We start from the raw sequence: 14,014 nt of genomic DNA, 5'->3' as shown, positions 1-14,014 counted from the left end.
ACTTCACTTTCGCTTTTCACTTTCATGCGTTGGAGAAGGAAATGGCAACCCACTCCAGTGTTCTTGCCTGGAGGATCCCAGGGACGGGGGAGCCTGGTGGGCTGCCGTCTATGGGGTCGCACAGAGTCAGACACGACTGAAGCGACTTAGCAGTAGCAGCAGCAGTTAACAGTCCAGGGCATAGCAAAGTGAGTTTGGGGCATCATTAGTAAGAAAACAAAAGAGTTGGTTGTGGCATTTTACAGTTACCTTGGGAAACAGTGCTTCGTACTGTAGGAGGGGAGACTTAGCCTAGGGAAATAGAAACTTTGCATCCAAAAATCTCAGGAGATAAAGAATTCCCACTTGGAAGCTGTAGGTGCTGTTAAAGAGAAAAGCCACAGGCCCAAAATGGCTTTACTTGTGCTAAAGCCCTTGATAGAAAACTTATATTTGATAACTAACCTAATCACAACTTCAAAATACTATCACCAGAAATGTAATCCAACCAACCAGTTGGGAATTTCCCAGTCAGTACTGAAGAAGTAATCTGGCACGTGGCCCCTTTCCATTATCCCCTCACCCTCACTCTGCCTCTCAGTAGAAGAAGAGGCAATTAGCTGTGAAAACCTTGCTGTTCCTTCCTTTCTCCCCTCCAAAGAGGTCCTGGCCTATAAATAATCCTTTCTTTTATTTAATTAATAGCTCCCATGCCCCACCCTTTTTCCTCTAAAAATTTCTCAGTTTGTACAACCCCTCGGAGCACCCTTCTGATTTCTAGGTGGGAGGCTGTTTGATTCTTGAGTCATTTAATAAAACCAATTAGATATTCAAATTTACTTGATTGAATTTTTTCTCAATGTTGTGCAGACTTGGTTTCAATATAAATATTTTTGTGTGCTAATGATGTAATTCAGAGCTGAGGCACTTAGAAGGAGATATAGGGAGGAAATAATGGGAGGGTTACAAAGGTCTAATCAAAGCTATGGTTTTTCCAGTAGTCATGTATGGATGTGAGAGTTCGACCATAAAGAAAGCTGAGTGCTGAAGAACTGATGCTTTTGAACTGTGGTGTTGGAGAAGACTCTTGAGAGTCCCTTGGACAGCAAGAAGATCAAACCAGTCAATCCTAAAGGGAATCAGTCTTGAATATTCATTGGAAAGACTGATGCTGAAGCTGAAGCTCCAATATTTGGCCACCTGATTCAAAGAACTGACTCACTGGAAAAGATCCTGATGCTGGAAAAGATTGAAGGCAGGAGAAGTGTTCAACAGAGATGGTTGGATGGCATCACCGACTCCGTGGACATGAGTTTGAGCAAGTTCTGGGAGTTGGTGATGGACAGGGAAACCTGGCGTGCTGCAGTCCATGGGGTTGCAAAGAGTCGGACACGACTGAGTGACTGAACTGAACTAATAAACTAGGGATAAAAGAGGATATGGAAATGGCAAAAAAGATACGCACTTGTCCTCCTCTTCTTGATGTCTAGCATAGTGACTAACATTTAATAAATATTTATTGAATGAATGAGTCATTCAATGTTTTGGCCCTGAAATGCCAGGGAAGAAGGGACAATGAACTGGTATATATTTGGAAACATATCTATGCCAGGTGTAGTGCTAAGGCTTTTGTGAAAGAGTAATGTAGGCTTAACTCCTCCCTCCCAACTTACCTGCTAAGTTAAAAAGTATCTGGTGACCTGTTGGGAGTAGAGTTTGGATGGCACAGATCATCCTTGGTCTTTTGAATTGATTCCTTTATCTTGTTTAATATATTTCCATTTACTATTGAAGGGCTTCCCTTGTGGCTCAGCTGGTAAAGAGTCTGCCTGCAATGCGGGACACCTGGGTTCGATCCCTGGGTTGGGAAGATTCCCTGGAGAAGGGAAAGGCTACCCAATCCAGTATTCTGGCCTGGAGAATTTCATGGACTATCCATGGAGTTGTAAATAGTCAGGACTGAGTGACTTTCACTTCACTTCACCATAGAAAGGAAAAGGTCACTAACTTTTTAAAGAAAATTTCTCCATGTCTTGGAAATTGGAATTCATTTTGTATGTCTTTATAATTCCTCTGTTCTTTTTCTCTTGTTCACCCTTCTGTCCTTCCCCACCAGCTTTGATGAATATATTGTTGAGATGTTAAAGGTTTAAAGTAAGTATATTGGTACTTGCCTGGCAGTCCAGTGGATAAGACTCTGCTCTTACACTGCAAAGGGCACAGGTCCCATCCCTGGTTGGGGAACTAAGATACTGAATGCTGTGCAGCGCAGCCAAAAACAAAGTCCTTATTAATTGATAGACTTCTAAGTTCAGAATTGTGTACTCTTAGGTCATTGTTTTGTTCCTAGGGTTGCAAAGGGTCAGACACAACTGAGCAACTGAACAACAGATTCTGTATAATGGAGACAGCATCCTAGCCTGAAATACTGATGATAGTGTTGCAATTAGGAAAAAATCAGTACACTTAAAAAAAATTGAAGTCTAATTGACTTACAATATTGTATTAGTTTCAGAATCACTCCATTCTTAAACACAAACACAACAGAATGACACAAACTTGCCATTTTATCTATCTGTATTTTCATTTCTTCTTAATGTTTAATTGTGCTCTGTTAATATTCTCTAGATCTAATATGGGTTTTCCTCCCACTGACTATTGACTATATATGTATTTTTTATACCTCTAATTTGAAATCCATCTTCCATAGTAATTTCCCCGATGACTACAATGCCTTTCCTCCCGTGCTGCCTCTTTTTAATTTGATCCGGTGTATCTACTCTCTGGAAAAAGTTGATTACTTCAAGACTTTAGGAAAATAGTTCTGTCACCATCTCACTGTGACTTTTTGAAGTTCACTATCTTCTCATTTAAAAATGTCTTGGACACCAAATACTTGGGCTTCCCTTGTGGCTCAGCTGGTAAAGAATCCGCCTGCAATGAAATTAAAGTACAATGAAATTGTGCTTTAAAAAGTTGGTGACCTTTTCCTTTCTATGGTGAAGTGAAGTGATAGTCCAACTCTTTGCAACCCCATAGATAGTCCATGGAATTCTCCAGGCCAGAATACTAGAGTGGGTAGCTTTTCCCTGCTCCAGGGGATCTTCCCAACCCAGGGATGGAACCCAGGGGTCCTGCATTGCAGGTGGACTCTTTACCAGCTGAGCCACAAGGGAGGTCCTTTCTATGGTACGTGAAAGTGCAAGTCGCTCAGTCCTATTCGACTCTTTGCGACCCCATGGACTATACAGTCCATGGAATTCTCCAGGCCAGGATACTGGAGTGACTAGCCTTTCCGTTCTCCAGGGGATCTTCCCAACCCAGAGACAGAACCCAGGTCTCTCGCATTCCAGGCAGATTCTTTACCAGCTGAGCCACAAGGGAAGCCCTTCTATGGTAAATGGAAATATATTAAACAAGATAAAGGAATCAATTCAAAATGAGGGAGACCTTGGTTCGATCCCTCGGTTGGGAATATCTCCTGGAGAAGGGAAAGGCTATCCACTCCAGTATCCTGGCCTGGAGAATTCCATGGACTGTATTGTCCATCGGGTAGCAGAGTCGGACACGACTGAGCGACTTTCATTTTCACGCCGGACACCAAAGTGTCTCAGGAAAAAAAAAAAATCGCAAAAGCCAACTCTATCTTGGTATAACATTAATAATAACTTTCTTGAAATTAAAGACCGTACTTACTCTCCTCTATCTCTCTGGGGTGGGGTGGGGGAACAACCATTAATAGACATCCACAACCAAGCTGTGAGAGGCTTTGATTTTTTTTCCTCCCGGGGAACAAACGAAGAACTTCCCGGGAAAAGCTTTCAGGCGGAGCCCAGGGAGCTTAGGTTCCTACTATTGGTTCTTCCGGAGCCTCCGCCCCGCCCCTGTCCCGCCTCCTGGATGGATGAACCAATAGGGGCGTAAGTTGTGGTTTAAACGCGGAGTCGGGCGCGTCCGTTGGAGAAGAGTCTTGGGAAGAGTTTGGTTGTTACTCCGAATGTGGGTGAACCGAGCGGTACCGAGTGGTTGGGCGGGCACGGTCCGGCGGCGTAGGAAGCGGGAGTAGGCTTTTTGTATGTGTGTGGCGTTCGGGGCCTGGGAACCGGGGTCCGGGTGTCTGGGAGCCGGGGCCTGGGACTTCCCTGAAACGTCAGACGCGCTCACCCGGCTTGAGCCGCGGTTTTGAACTGCATGCGCGAGCCACGGCAGTTTGGTTCCAGTGAGTACCAGGGCCTGTGCCAGTCCCAGACCGCCAACTCTTAAGGAATTTAGGGCCCCTGACGCAGGCGTCAAGAATTAAGAACTGGGTTAAATGCTTGTTGGCTCAAGATCTGGCTTCTACCTCTGCTCAGCTCCTGTTTTTGCGTAGATGTCCCTAGGGTAGAAAGTTGGGTCAGTGCTACACTTTAGCTTCTTTCGTCTTCCCTAACTCCCAAGGTTTAACGAGTGTTTCACACCTCTAGTTGATCCAGAATGGCTACTGTGATCTATGTTGATAAGGAAAATGGAGAACCAGGCATCCATGTGGCTCCTAAGGAGGGGCTGAAGCTGGGGTCTGTGCCTTGTAAGTATACAGGCGGCTATCAAGTACACAAGTATTGTGAATCAGTGGTGGGTGTGGCTTGGAGCTGGGGAAGGCCCAAATATACTTTGTGGGCAGTTGGAGCGTGCTAAGTCGCTTCAGTCATGTCCGACTTTTTGTGACCCTATGGACTTTGTAGCCTGCCAGGCTCTCCTGTCCGTGGAATTCTCCAGGCAAGAATACTGGAGTGGGTCGCCATACCCTTCGCCAGGGAATCTTCCTGACCCAGGGATTGAACCAGAGTCTCTTAAATCTCCTGTATTGCCAGGCGGGTTCTTTACCATGAGCGCCATCTGGGAAGCCCAGTGGGAGTCGAGTTTACCCAATACTCTTACTGCAGAGTACTTATGGGTCTCTTCATGTTCAGTATCTTTTTTTAAAATTTAAATTATTTATTTATTTTTGGCTGTGCTGGGTCTTTATTGCTGCCTGGCCTTTTCTCTAGGTGCGATGAGTGGGGGATACTTTTTATTTGTGATGCCCAGGCTTCTCATTACAGTAGCTTGTATTGTTGCAGAGCATGGGCTCTAGGGGATGCTGACTTCAGCAGTTGAGACACGTGGGCTCAATAGTTGTGGCACATGGAGTTAGTTGCTCTGTGGCATGTGGGGGTTCCTGGATCAGGGATCAAACCCCTGTCTCCTGCATTGGCAGGTGGATTCTTTACTACTGAGAAAGCAGAGAAGCCCTCATGTTCAATATCCTAAAGAGATTATTTAAGAGAGTAGTGAACTGAAGTGGTGTTAGGCATAGGACCATGCCACTGTCAAAAATGGGGGTTAAGTTTGGCTGTGAGAATTAGGCCAAGTTTATAGGCACAGTCAGCTTTCAAGTTGCACAAGTGTTTACTGCTGGAATGATCTTATGGTAAGACTTTTTCTTTAGCAGTCAAAGCTTTGGATGGGAGATCTCAGGTTTCAACACCACGGGTTGGCAAAATGTTTGATGCTCCACCAGCTTTACCAAAAACTTCGAGAAAGGCTTTGGGAACTGTCAACAGAGCTACAGAAAAATCAGTTAAGACGGATGGACCGCTCAAACAGAAACAGACAACTTTCTCTACCAAAAAGGTAAAAGTTGGCTATAATTAAAGACTAAAGCACTTTGACTCTTAAAATGACTACTGGCATCTTACCTGACACTCTCCTCTGTGAATGGAAGGAAATAGAGACTAGCAAAGTAGATTAACAGAAGAGAATCATCATACAGTCTTTATCGACTTCTCTGTACCTTGAGATCACATGTATCAGGAGCAGCTGGTTAATATTTTTGCCTCACCTGTCTTTAACAAGTGTCTTAAAACAGACCACTGAGTACTGCGAAAAGTGAAAGTGAAGTTGCTCAGTTGTGTCCGACTCTTCGTGACCCTGTGGACTGTAGCCTACCAGGCTTCTCTGTCCATTGGATTCTCCAGGCAAGAATACTGGAGTAGGTTACCATTTCCTTCTCCAGGGGATCTTCCCGACCCAGGGATCGAACCCAGGTCTCCCACATTGGAGGCAGACACTTTAACCTCTGAGCCACCAGGGAAGCTTTTGAGTACTGTGAGAGAGGGTACTTTGCAAGAAGTCATGATGCTAGTATAACAGCTCGGGTGCTGCCATTCTCTTCCCCTCCTTTCAGAGCAAGCACTAGCTTTGTAGGTTATAACTTGGTAGCATGTTGACCTTTGTACATGTGTTTACAAACTATAGGTCAGTGCATCCCAGACTGAGAGGACTTGGCTGTGAAAGATGACTTCAGCATGTGAATTAGCACTGCATTTCAGTAATTGTTTCAATGTGTATTAGGAAAAAAACAACTAGTATACTTGATGTCAAACTGTTATGTGTGGTTTTAGGATAAAGATGTCTTTTTTTAAAAAAAAACTGAGTTGAGTAAGAGAAATGCTAAGTGCAAGTATTGCAAGGGTATAGCAAAAATGATGAGAATATGAGAACTGAAATGTGGGAAGCCTTGTCCTAGTAATTTCCTCTAGGCATGCACATGTGATGTAAGAATAAATCAAGACGCTACAAGCTTCCATTTTGGCCCACCACCATCATGGACTGCCTACCAGTTCCAGACGGTGGGCATCTAAAGTCCTTGACTGTCTTTGACTGCCTCTTACTCAGTGTTGTGTATTTGAGGAAAACAAATTGGTTTTTAATATTAACCCAGTAATTTGGGTAACACTGATGGAAAATCACATTTCCAAAAGCCAAAAATGGCTTCTAGGATTAGTTTCTATTCTGGGTGATTTATGCCCGTTTTCTCTTCTGTTAGGTTAGGTTGGGCGATTGAGTCAATTAGCTCTGAATTAACATTACTCTGGGGCTTCCCTGGTGACTCAGTAGTAAAGAATCCACCTGCAATGCAGGAGACTCAGGTTTGATCTCTGGGTGGAGAAGATCCCTTGGACAAGGAAATGGCAACTCACTCCAGTATTTTTGCATGGGAAATCTCACAGACAAAGAAGCTTGGTGGGCTACACAGTCCTTGGGATTGCAAGAGAGTCAGACGCGACTTACCGACTAAAAACAGACTCTGCTCTGTATTTTGATAATTTATGCTAACAGGTGCTAATACTTGTATTTCATCCTTACCTTTTGAGCCATGATTGCTGAATTGTATTTGTATGTGATTTTGAGAATGAGGGAGTATGGTTTCTTAGAAATTGAAAACAAATTTAAAATGTGGTGAAGCAATCTCACGTCTTGCAGAATCTCTCTAATCTCTTGTACTAATCAGTTGACAAGGCTCCCACTCTTAAATGGATGTTTTCTTGGGTTTGTTTTAGATTACTGAGAAGACTGTTAAAGCAAAAACTTCGGTTCCTGCCTCAGATGACACCTATCCAGAAATAGAAAAATTCTTTCCCTTCAATCCATTAGGTACTCTTTTGATATTGTCCAAATGCTTTAGCTTTCAGTTTCTCTTAGGATCCAATTCAACTGTAACTTGATATGGCTTTGAATATGATTTGTGATCTAAAACTATAACAAGGCTGTCTGAATCTGGGGTGCTTTGGACAGATAACTTGTGGATTTATTTTTAAGGCATTATCTTAAGTTAGAAGAGGAATCAGAGCAAAGATGGGAAAACATTCTTGTCCTCAAAAGCTAAAACCACCCAAGGGGAGATTACTTGTTCAGTGTTAGCAGACAGCCTTCCTAGCAAGCCCACTTTTAGAAAATGGACTTGATGTCAAGTTGAACAATGAAAAGCAAGCCTGAAAAGTCCACATAGCCAGTGAGAACATGTGCTTTGTAACTTCTTCAACCTCCTACATGTATCTGAAATATTTTCTATAATAGAGTCGGCTTTTTTCAAGCTTTAATGTACTCACATTGAGGAGAGTAGACTGTATGCCAGGCGCTATTGGCTTAGGATGTAGTGGTTAACAAGGCAGGCCCCACTCCGAGGAAGCCCAAGATTTGGAGGGCAAGTCAGATACTGAACAAATCCTTTCACTTTGAGTGTGAGCCAAGGAGAAAAACAGGGCTTGTTAGGGGGCACTGAACCTAGCCTGAAAGAGCAGGGAAGTGTTTTCTCAGAAAGTGACTTTCAGTGGAGGCTTGAAGGATGTAAGGAGATAGTTGGGTGGAGAAGGGGTAGGGCTGGGCGCCAGCACCATAACAGACAAAAGAGCTTGAGACAGAAAGAAGGACTGGAGTGGTTCTGGAAAACTGAAAAGTAGGGTGAAGGATGACACTGGTGAGGGGGTTGGTCAAATCACACAGGGTCTTTGAGGTTCCTGAGCTGTTTTTTTTGCCTTTTGATCCAAAGAGCATTTAATTATTCCACTAGTATACATCTAGGCTGTTTCTGGCTTTTTTATATGTTACAAAACAATTCTGCAATTATTGTTGAGAGTTTGTGAGTATACCTAGAGAGTAAACTCCAAGAAGAATTACTGGGTCTCAAAGCTGTGTGATTAAGTTTTGATAGAATGTGGTGCATCTCATCATTACCATTCAGGAAAATGAGGTAGATTTATGCATATTGAGGGCTTCCCAGGTAACTCAAATGGTAAAGAATCTGCCTGTAATGCGGGCAACCTGGGTTCAATCCCTGGGTTAGGAAGATTCCCCTGGAGAAAGGCGTGGAAACCAACTCCAATATTCTTGCCTGAAGAATTCCTCCATGAACGGAGGAGCCTGGTAGGCCACAGTCCATGAGGTTGCACAGAGTTGGACATGACTGAGCGACTAACACTTTCACACTTTAAGCATATTGGCCAGGAAAGAGGACTACATACAATAGCTATGTTGGGGGAAAGAGATATTACTAAACTGCCTTCCAAAATAGCAGCATAAGTTATTGAAACCACCTTCAGTGGATGAGATTGCCCGCTTTCCCCTTGTTCTCTAACTGCAAATGTTTTAAAATTATCAGATAATTGGTATTTTGTTGTTTAAAATTGTGGTATGTGAGTGTGTCTAAGCATATTTGACTATTGGTCATTTATAGTTTTTAAATTTTCTGTTTGTATCTTTGTTTTTTCTTGATTTTTGTGACTTTCTTACACTCTGTGTTTGTGTGTGTAAAGAACTCTCTGGATAAAGGTAATTAGCCCTGTGTGTTGCAGACTTATTTCCCCTGGGGTCTTATATGTCTGTCTGTTTTCCTTTACAGTTCAGTGGTTTAAATTAAGTCATCACATGAACTGTTTCTTAAATTTCTTTTAGGACTTTTACACTCTTAAAAATTAGTGAAGACCCCAAAGAACTTTTGCGGTTGTTTTATATATCCTATATTTTAAATTAAAATTGAAAAGTTTAAAAGTGTTAATTTGTTAAAATACAATAAACCCATTACATTAATGTACATAGCTTAAAACAAAATTTAATGAGAAGAGTGGCATGGTTTTATGTTTTTGAAATTTTGCTTAATCCGGCTTAACATAAAACAGCTAGATTCACATGGGATTGTGCATTCCATCTGTTGAATCTGCTTTTGGTTGATGTATATGAAGAAAATCTGGCCTTTTGCAGCCATGGTTAGGAAAAGAGAAACATTTAAAGTCTTTTCAGATAAGTATAGATAGTTTTCTTTGCTATTACACTAAAATTCAACTTGTGGCTGCTTCTTTATGCATAGTTGCAATGTAGAATCTGAAACCATTTCAGTAAGCCTTGTATTATTCTCTGACACAAATCCATTGTCTGTTTTGTACTTTGAATGTATCTTTTATCCTGCATTTATCACCATTGATCATTTAGAAATACTGGTTTGCTGGGAAATGTAGTGCGTCCACAAGTTGAAATGTTTCTTTATGCGTGTCAAAAGCACACTCATTAATGCTTACCACTGACCTCATCAGGAAAGTCTTTAGGACTAGGAAGCTGTCAAGCTAATGATTGCAAATAAGTTTTCTGAAATTCTAGGGGTTTTATTCCCCTTGAAACTGTGGATTTTATCATTGGCAACAAATACTTCTCTTGAACTGGTAGACTTTCATTGCTTGGAGAAAATGTGCAACACATATCCAAGTCCGAGTTACCAAAGTTTGTTTTTCAGTTCGTTATAGTAAATGGTGTCCAGAAGTAACACCTCTGGTTTAGCTTGCAAATCAAATAATTGCACATATCTTTTTTCTTGGAAAACACTGCGGTACTTCAGTATATGATTTCACAACTTATACAAAATACTAAAAAGACATGTTTTCAAGGGTTGAGAGCTCATAAAATTAATACTTTTTTACTGCATATGGTAAAGTGATATGTGAAACAGGCACTTTTTTTAAATACCAGTGAATGGTAGTGAGAAATATACTAAATATAATTTATTGCCACTGCCTTGATTTGTGCTAAGGCACAGAAGTTTTATCCTCTGTTGCTTTTGAACCACCATTGCGGATGTCAGCACAGTGGGAAAAGGTATTAGTATTATTATGAAAATAGTTTGAGCTCCTGGGCCCCATGAAAGGGTCTCAGACTGGCAGGGTGCCACTCACCACCCTGAGAACTGCTGCTCTGACAAAGTGCTTTCTGTGGCAGATTTTGAGAGTTTTGACCTGCCTGAGGAGCACCAGATCGCCCACCTCCCCTTGAATGGAGTGCCTCTCATGATCCTTGATGAGGAGAGGGAGCTTGAGCAGCTGTTATACGAGGGCCCCCCTTCGCCTCTGAAGATGCCTCCTCTGCTGTGGGAGTCTAGTAAGTGAACAAGTGCCCTTCTAGAAGGGCTGTAAACAATCTGTGTCACAACACTTCCATTACTGTGAGGATAGGGTTGTGCAGAAGGCTAGTAATTTCTGTCCTTCAGACTGAAGAGATAAGGTTTCAGGATAATGAAAACTATTCTCAACTGGTATTGTTTTTTAGTTACAAATGCCCAGTAAAATTAAGTCATTCTGGAATCTGGACAGTCTTACATACAAGCAAAACAAGGTGAAATTTAGTGCATAACTTTTTATATTAAGAGTTGATATAAAATAAACTTGCTTGAAATGAGAGTTCTAAGTTAATCCAAAGCTCATGTAGGATCAAGACCCACACAATAGCAGGAGATTTTAGGTCTTGGTTCACACTGGTGGTCAAAAGCCATTATCAGCATGTTTTCTATTATATTTGATGGAATAACTTACATTATTTGCCAGATTACACTAGTGATAATTGTTGGCAGTTACTTGGGTCTCTAAGAGAATTTGGGGTACTTCTATGATTTATTTCATAATGAAGGTTAATTCTGGGACCATAGCCGTCTTCCAAGAAATAAGTGAAAAGGTGTATGTATATGTATGTAGGTGGGGGCAGGGGTATAATTCATGAGACAAAGGGAAAAAGAGTTCAAGTTCATGATTAAAGTGAAATTAACATGTATATTGACAGACATGTAGATTTGCAGATACTAAATAAGAAATTCCTGTTTTCTAGATCTGTTGCCGTCTCCCTCAAGCATGCTGTCTACTCTGGATGTTGAATTGCCACCTGTTTGCTGTGACTTAGATATTTAAATTTCTTAGCACTTTATAGTTTGGGTATGTATTAATGGTTTGTATTAATAAAGCAATTCTTTAACACTCTTCCTAATATTGTGGTTGGTATTGTTTAGAATTTGCTTCAAATGTAGCAGGCTACAGGCTGCACAGCCCTTAGCCCGCTGTTGCTATTGGTGCCTGCTGCCTTAACCTTGCACCCTGTCCAGGCGGTGATGACCGTGAGACTTAGTAGTGGTCCTGCTCAGCCACTGGTTTGTACTGTGGTGGGCCCCTCCCCCAAGGGACCAACTGCTAGTGAGTGACCGATAGTGGTCTGCTCAGCCATTGATTGGTGCTGCAGTGGGCCCATCCCCCAGACAACCAACTGTCAATGAGTGACTGTTAGTGGCAGAAGTGGTGGTTGTCAGGTAGAGAGTGAGGTAAGAGAAAGATCCTGGCCTTTTCTCTGTGGGCCTCCAACTCACCCACCCTCAGGCCAGTGAGTGAGCTGAGGGACCCAGGGAACCGCCTGGGGGCTGGGTGTCCTGCAGGCCTCCAGAGCCCTCACCAAGGCTGGCCACTGGCCAGGCCCAGGCCTTGAGGAGGCGATGAACTTCTCCCCTATCCTTGTCTCTGTGACCGAATGGCAGCGGCTATCCGCCTGGGTCAATTTTTGGGACCTGCCCCTGCCATACGGGCAGCCTGAGGAGAGTGAGGGCCAGTTGGGTCCTGGGTGCCTGGCTCCCTCAGCGATGACCAGGGTCTCAGGACCTGGCCCTGAGGTAGCCACACACTAAGCTCTGCCTCTTCTCAGCCAGACCCCAGAGCTTGGAGGGCGAAAGTTGTACCTGGGACCTGGTCCCTTCTTGTCAGAACAGAGAGTAACTTTTATTTAATGTAACATTTACTTGACCATGACCTGACTTCAAGAACAAAGGATCTGACACAAGAAGTTCACAACAATTGACCATTCCCCTCCCTCACCTTTCCTAGAAAAGGGCTTTGCTGAAGGCTTTTGGGGAGTTTGGGGATTTTAAGGCATGAGCCATCTCCTTGCATGGCCCTCAGTGAACCTTTTCCTGTACCATACTCCAACGTTTTGGTATTGTTTGGCCTCACTGGGCGTGGGGCGCACCAACTTGTATTTTGGTAATAAAAACTGTGAAAAGTAGTAGACAAGTTGAGAGTCTATAATGTGATGAGAAGTTTGTCTAAGTTGAAAAACCCTAAAACCTGATTTAACGGCTTACTTTAAAAGCTGCTACTGTTTTCCCTGAAACATATACCTTTCCATGTATACTTTACTCCATTTTTGTGGCCATTAACCATTAGACCTCTTAATTAGAAGAGCCACTTCCAGCTCATTAAGTGTCTATTGCTAGGAATTCTTTATTGCTGTTTTTATCTAGTTTCTAATGACTTCAATACCCTGTATTCAGTGATCAAAATTTGAAAGACTAAATCTCCTGAGAATTCTGCCTTCTTGAGCTCTTCAACTGGGCTCTTTGAAGACCACAGCAGATAATTTACTGGTAGTGAGATCCACTCTTTACCTATAGGAAACTCTATTTAGTTGCTAACTCGGTGTTGGGAATTATTTTTAAGTCTTTAATAAGCGTTATGTTTCATGTTCATGATCCTGTTTTTCAGAGGAGGACATTGAAGTTTAGATGCTTCATGTGCCGAAGGCATGATGTACTAGAAAATGATAGGACTGGTATTTTGAGTCCATAACTGATACCAGAATCAAAATATCAGATTGCTAATGGTTGCCTCTGGATTTTTTTTCTTATTGGGCAGAGAGGGTTGATGATGATTAAAAAAAATTAACTTGCCACTATTTTAAATTAGAATTTCACATGTATTTGACTTTAGAGATTCTCTGTGAAAGGCAGACCTGTAAAATAGTGGGCCCTGGTTTCCGGCACTTGGTCAAGTGGTGATAGAGTGCTGGCTGCCTTTTAGGTGCAGTGTGGGTTTTCTGTCTTCTAGACCCTATGTAAGGTGGCCTGAAGGGAGAATTGAAGTATTCCTCTTACTCTGTCTCTTCTGTGACCCAGCCTATTTAACTCACCTAACTTGCCTGGCCAGTCAACTGAATTTGATCCTTGCTTAATACTAACCTATACAGGAAATCTTTCTCCTGAAATGTCTGTAGCATCCATAGGCAAGTTAGAATGTGAGCCCTTTCTTTCCCATTATTTTTAGAGGAATCTACAAGATACTAGGCATGAAATGACAGGAACATACACAGTCACTGGTCCTGACTTTAAAACTTTGACCCTCTAAACATTACTGAAACAGTCTGGATTTCTGAAATCAGTAGAAAGATTTTTAAAATAAGACAACTTGGCACTTGACTTTAAGGAAAAGGATTAGACCTCACATCCTCAGGAATAATCAGGCCAGTTGGAAAAGCTAACCCTAATTCTGAGTGGCTTTCATACCCTACAATACATTTAGAAACTTTGGAAAGTGGTTTGTTGTGGTGGAGGAAACAAAGATCTGGGAGCAAGAGGTCAGTTCTTTACCAGGTCCTTGGTCAGACC

At 42.3% G+C, this 14,014-nt stretch overlaps 1 protein-coding gene across 3 annotated transcripts; it reads left to right on the top strand.

The window, feature by feature from the left end:
* The first annotated feature begins 3,899 nt into the window (after positions 1-3,899).
* Positions 3,900-11,567, top strand: PTTG1 (PTTG1 regulator of sister chromatid separation, securin). Of its 3 annotated transcripts, none has more exons than XM_040239473.1 (6): positions 3,900-3,978; positions 4,443-4,543; positions 5,450-5,631; positions 7,341-7,434; positions 10,543-10,701; positions 11,422-11,567. In XM_040239473.1, exons 2-6 carry the CDS (start codon positions 4,453-4,455, stop codon positions 11,499-11,501), a joined length of 606 nt encoding a protein of 201 aa, XP_040095407.1. In that variant the 5' UTR covers positions 3,900-3,978; positions 4,443-4,452; the 3' UTR covers positions 11,502-11,567. The 3 variants fall into 3 exon arrangements, with proteins under 3 accessions (XP_040095407.1, XP_040095405.1, XP_040095406.1); XM_040239471.1 differs by having other exon boundaries at positions 5,447-5,631; XM_040239472.1 differs by having other exon boundaries at positions 3,959-4,041; positions 5,447-5,631.
* Positions 11,568-14,014: the final 2,447 nt, after the last annotated feature.

This window comes from Oryx dammah, unplaced genomic scaffold, assembly GCF_014754425.2.
Source record: "Oryx dammah isolate SB20612 unplaced genomic scaffold, SCBI_Odam_1.1 HiC_scaffold_5, whole genome shotgun sequence".
NCBI lineage: Eukaryota > Metazoa > Chordata > Mammalia > Artiodactyla > Bovidae > Oryx > Oryx dammah.
Note: the sequence above shows the minus strand (reverse complement) of the source record. Positions and strands in the feature narration are given on the sequence as shown.

Bases quoted from the DNA above. Each gene is read 5' to 3' on its own strand.
- PTTG1 (XM_040239471.1), top strand. From the start codon at position 4,453: ATGGCTACTGTGATCTATGTTGATAAGGAAAATGGAGAACCAGGCATC. The intron at 5,632-7,340 runs GTAAAAGTTGGC...GGTTTGTTTTAG, and splicing joins CAACTTTCTCTACCAAAAAG to ATTACTGAGAAGACTGTTAA. The intron at 7,435-10,542 runs GTACTCTTTTGA...TTTCTGTGGCAG, and splicing joins CTTTCCCTTCAATCCATTAG to ATTTTGAGAGTTTTGACCTG.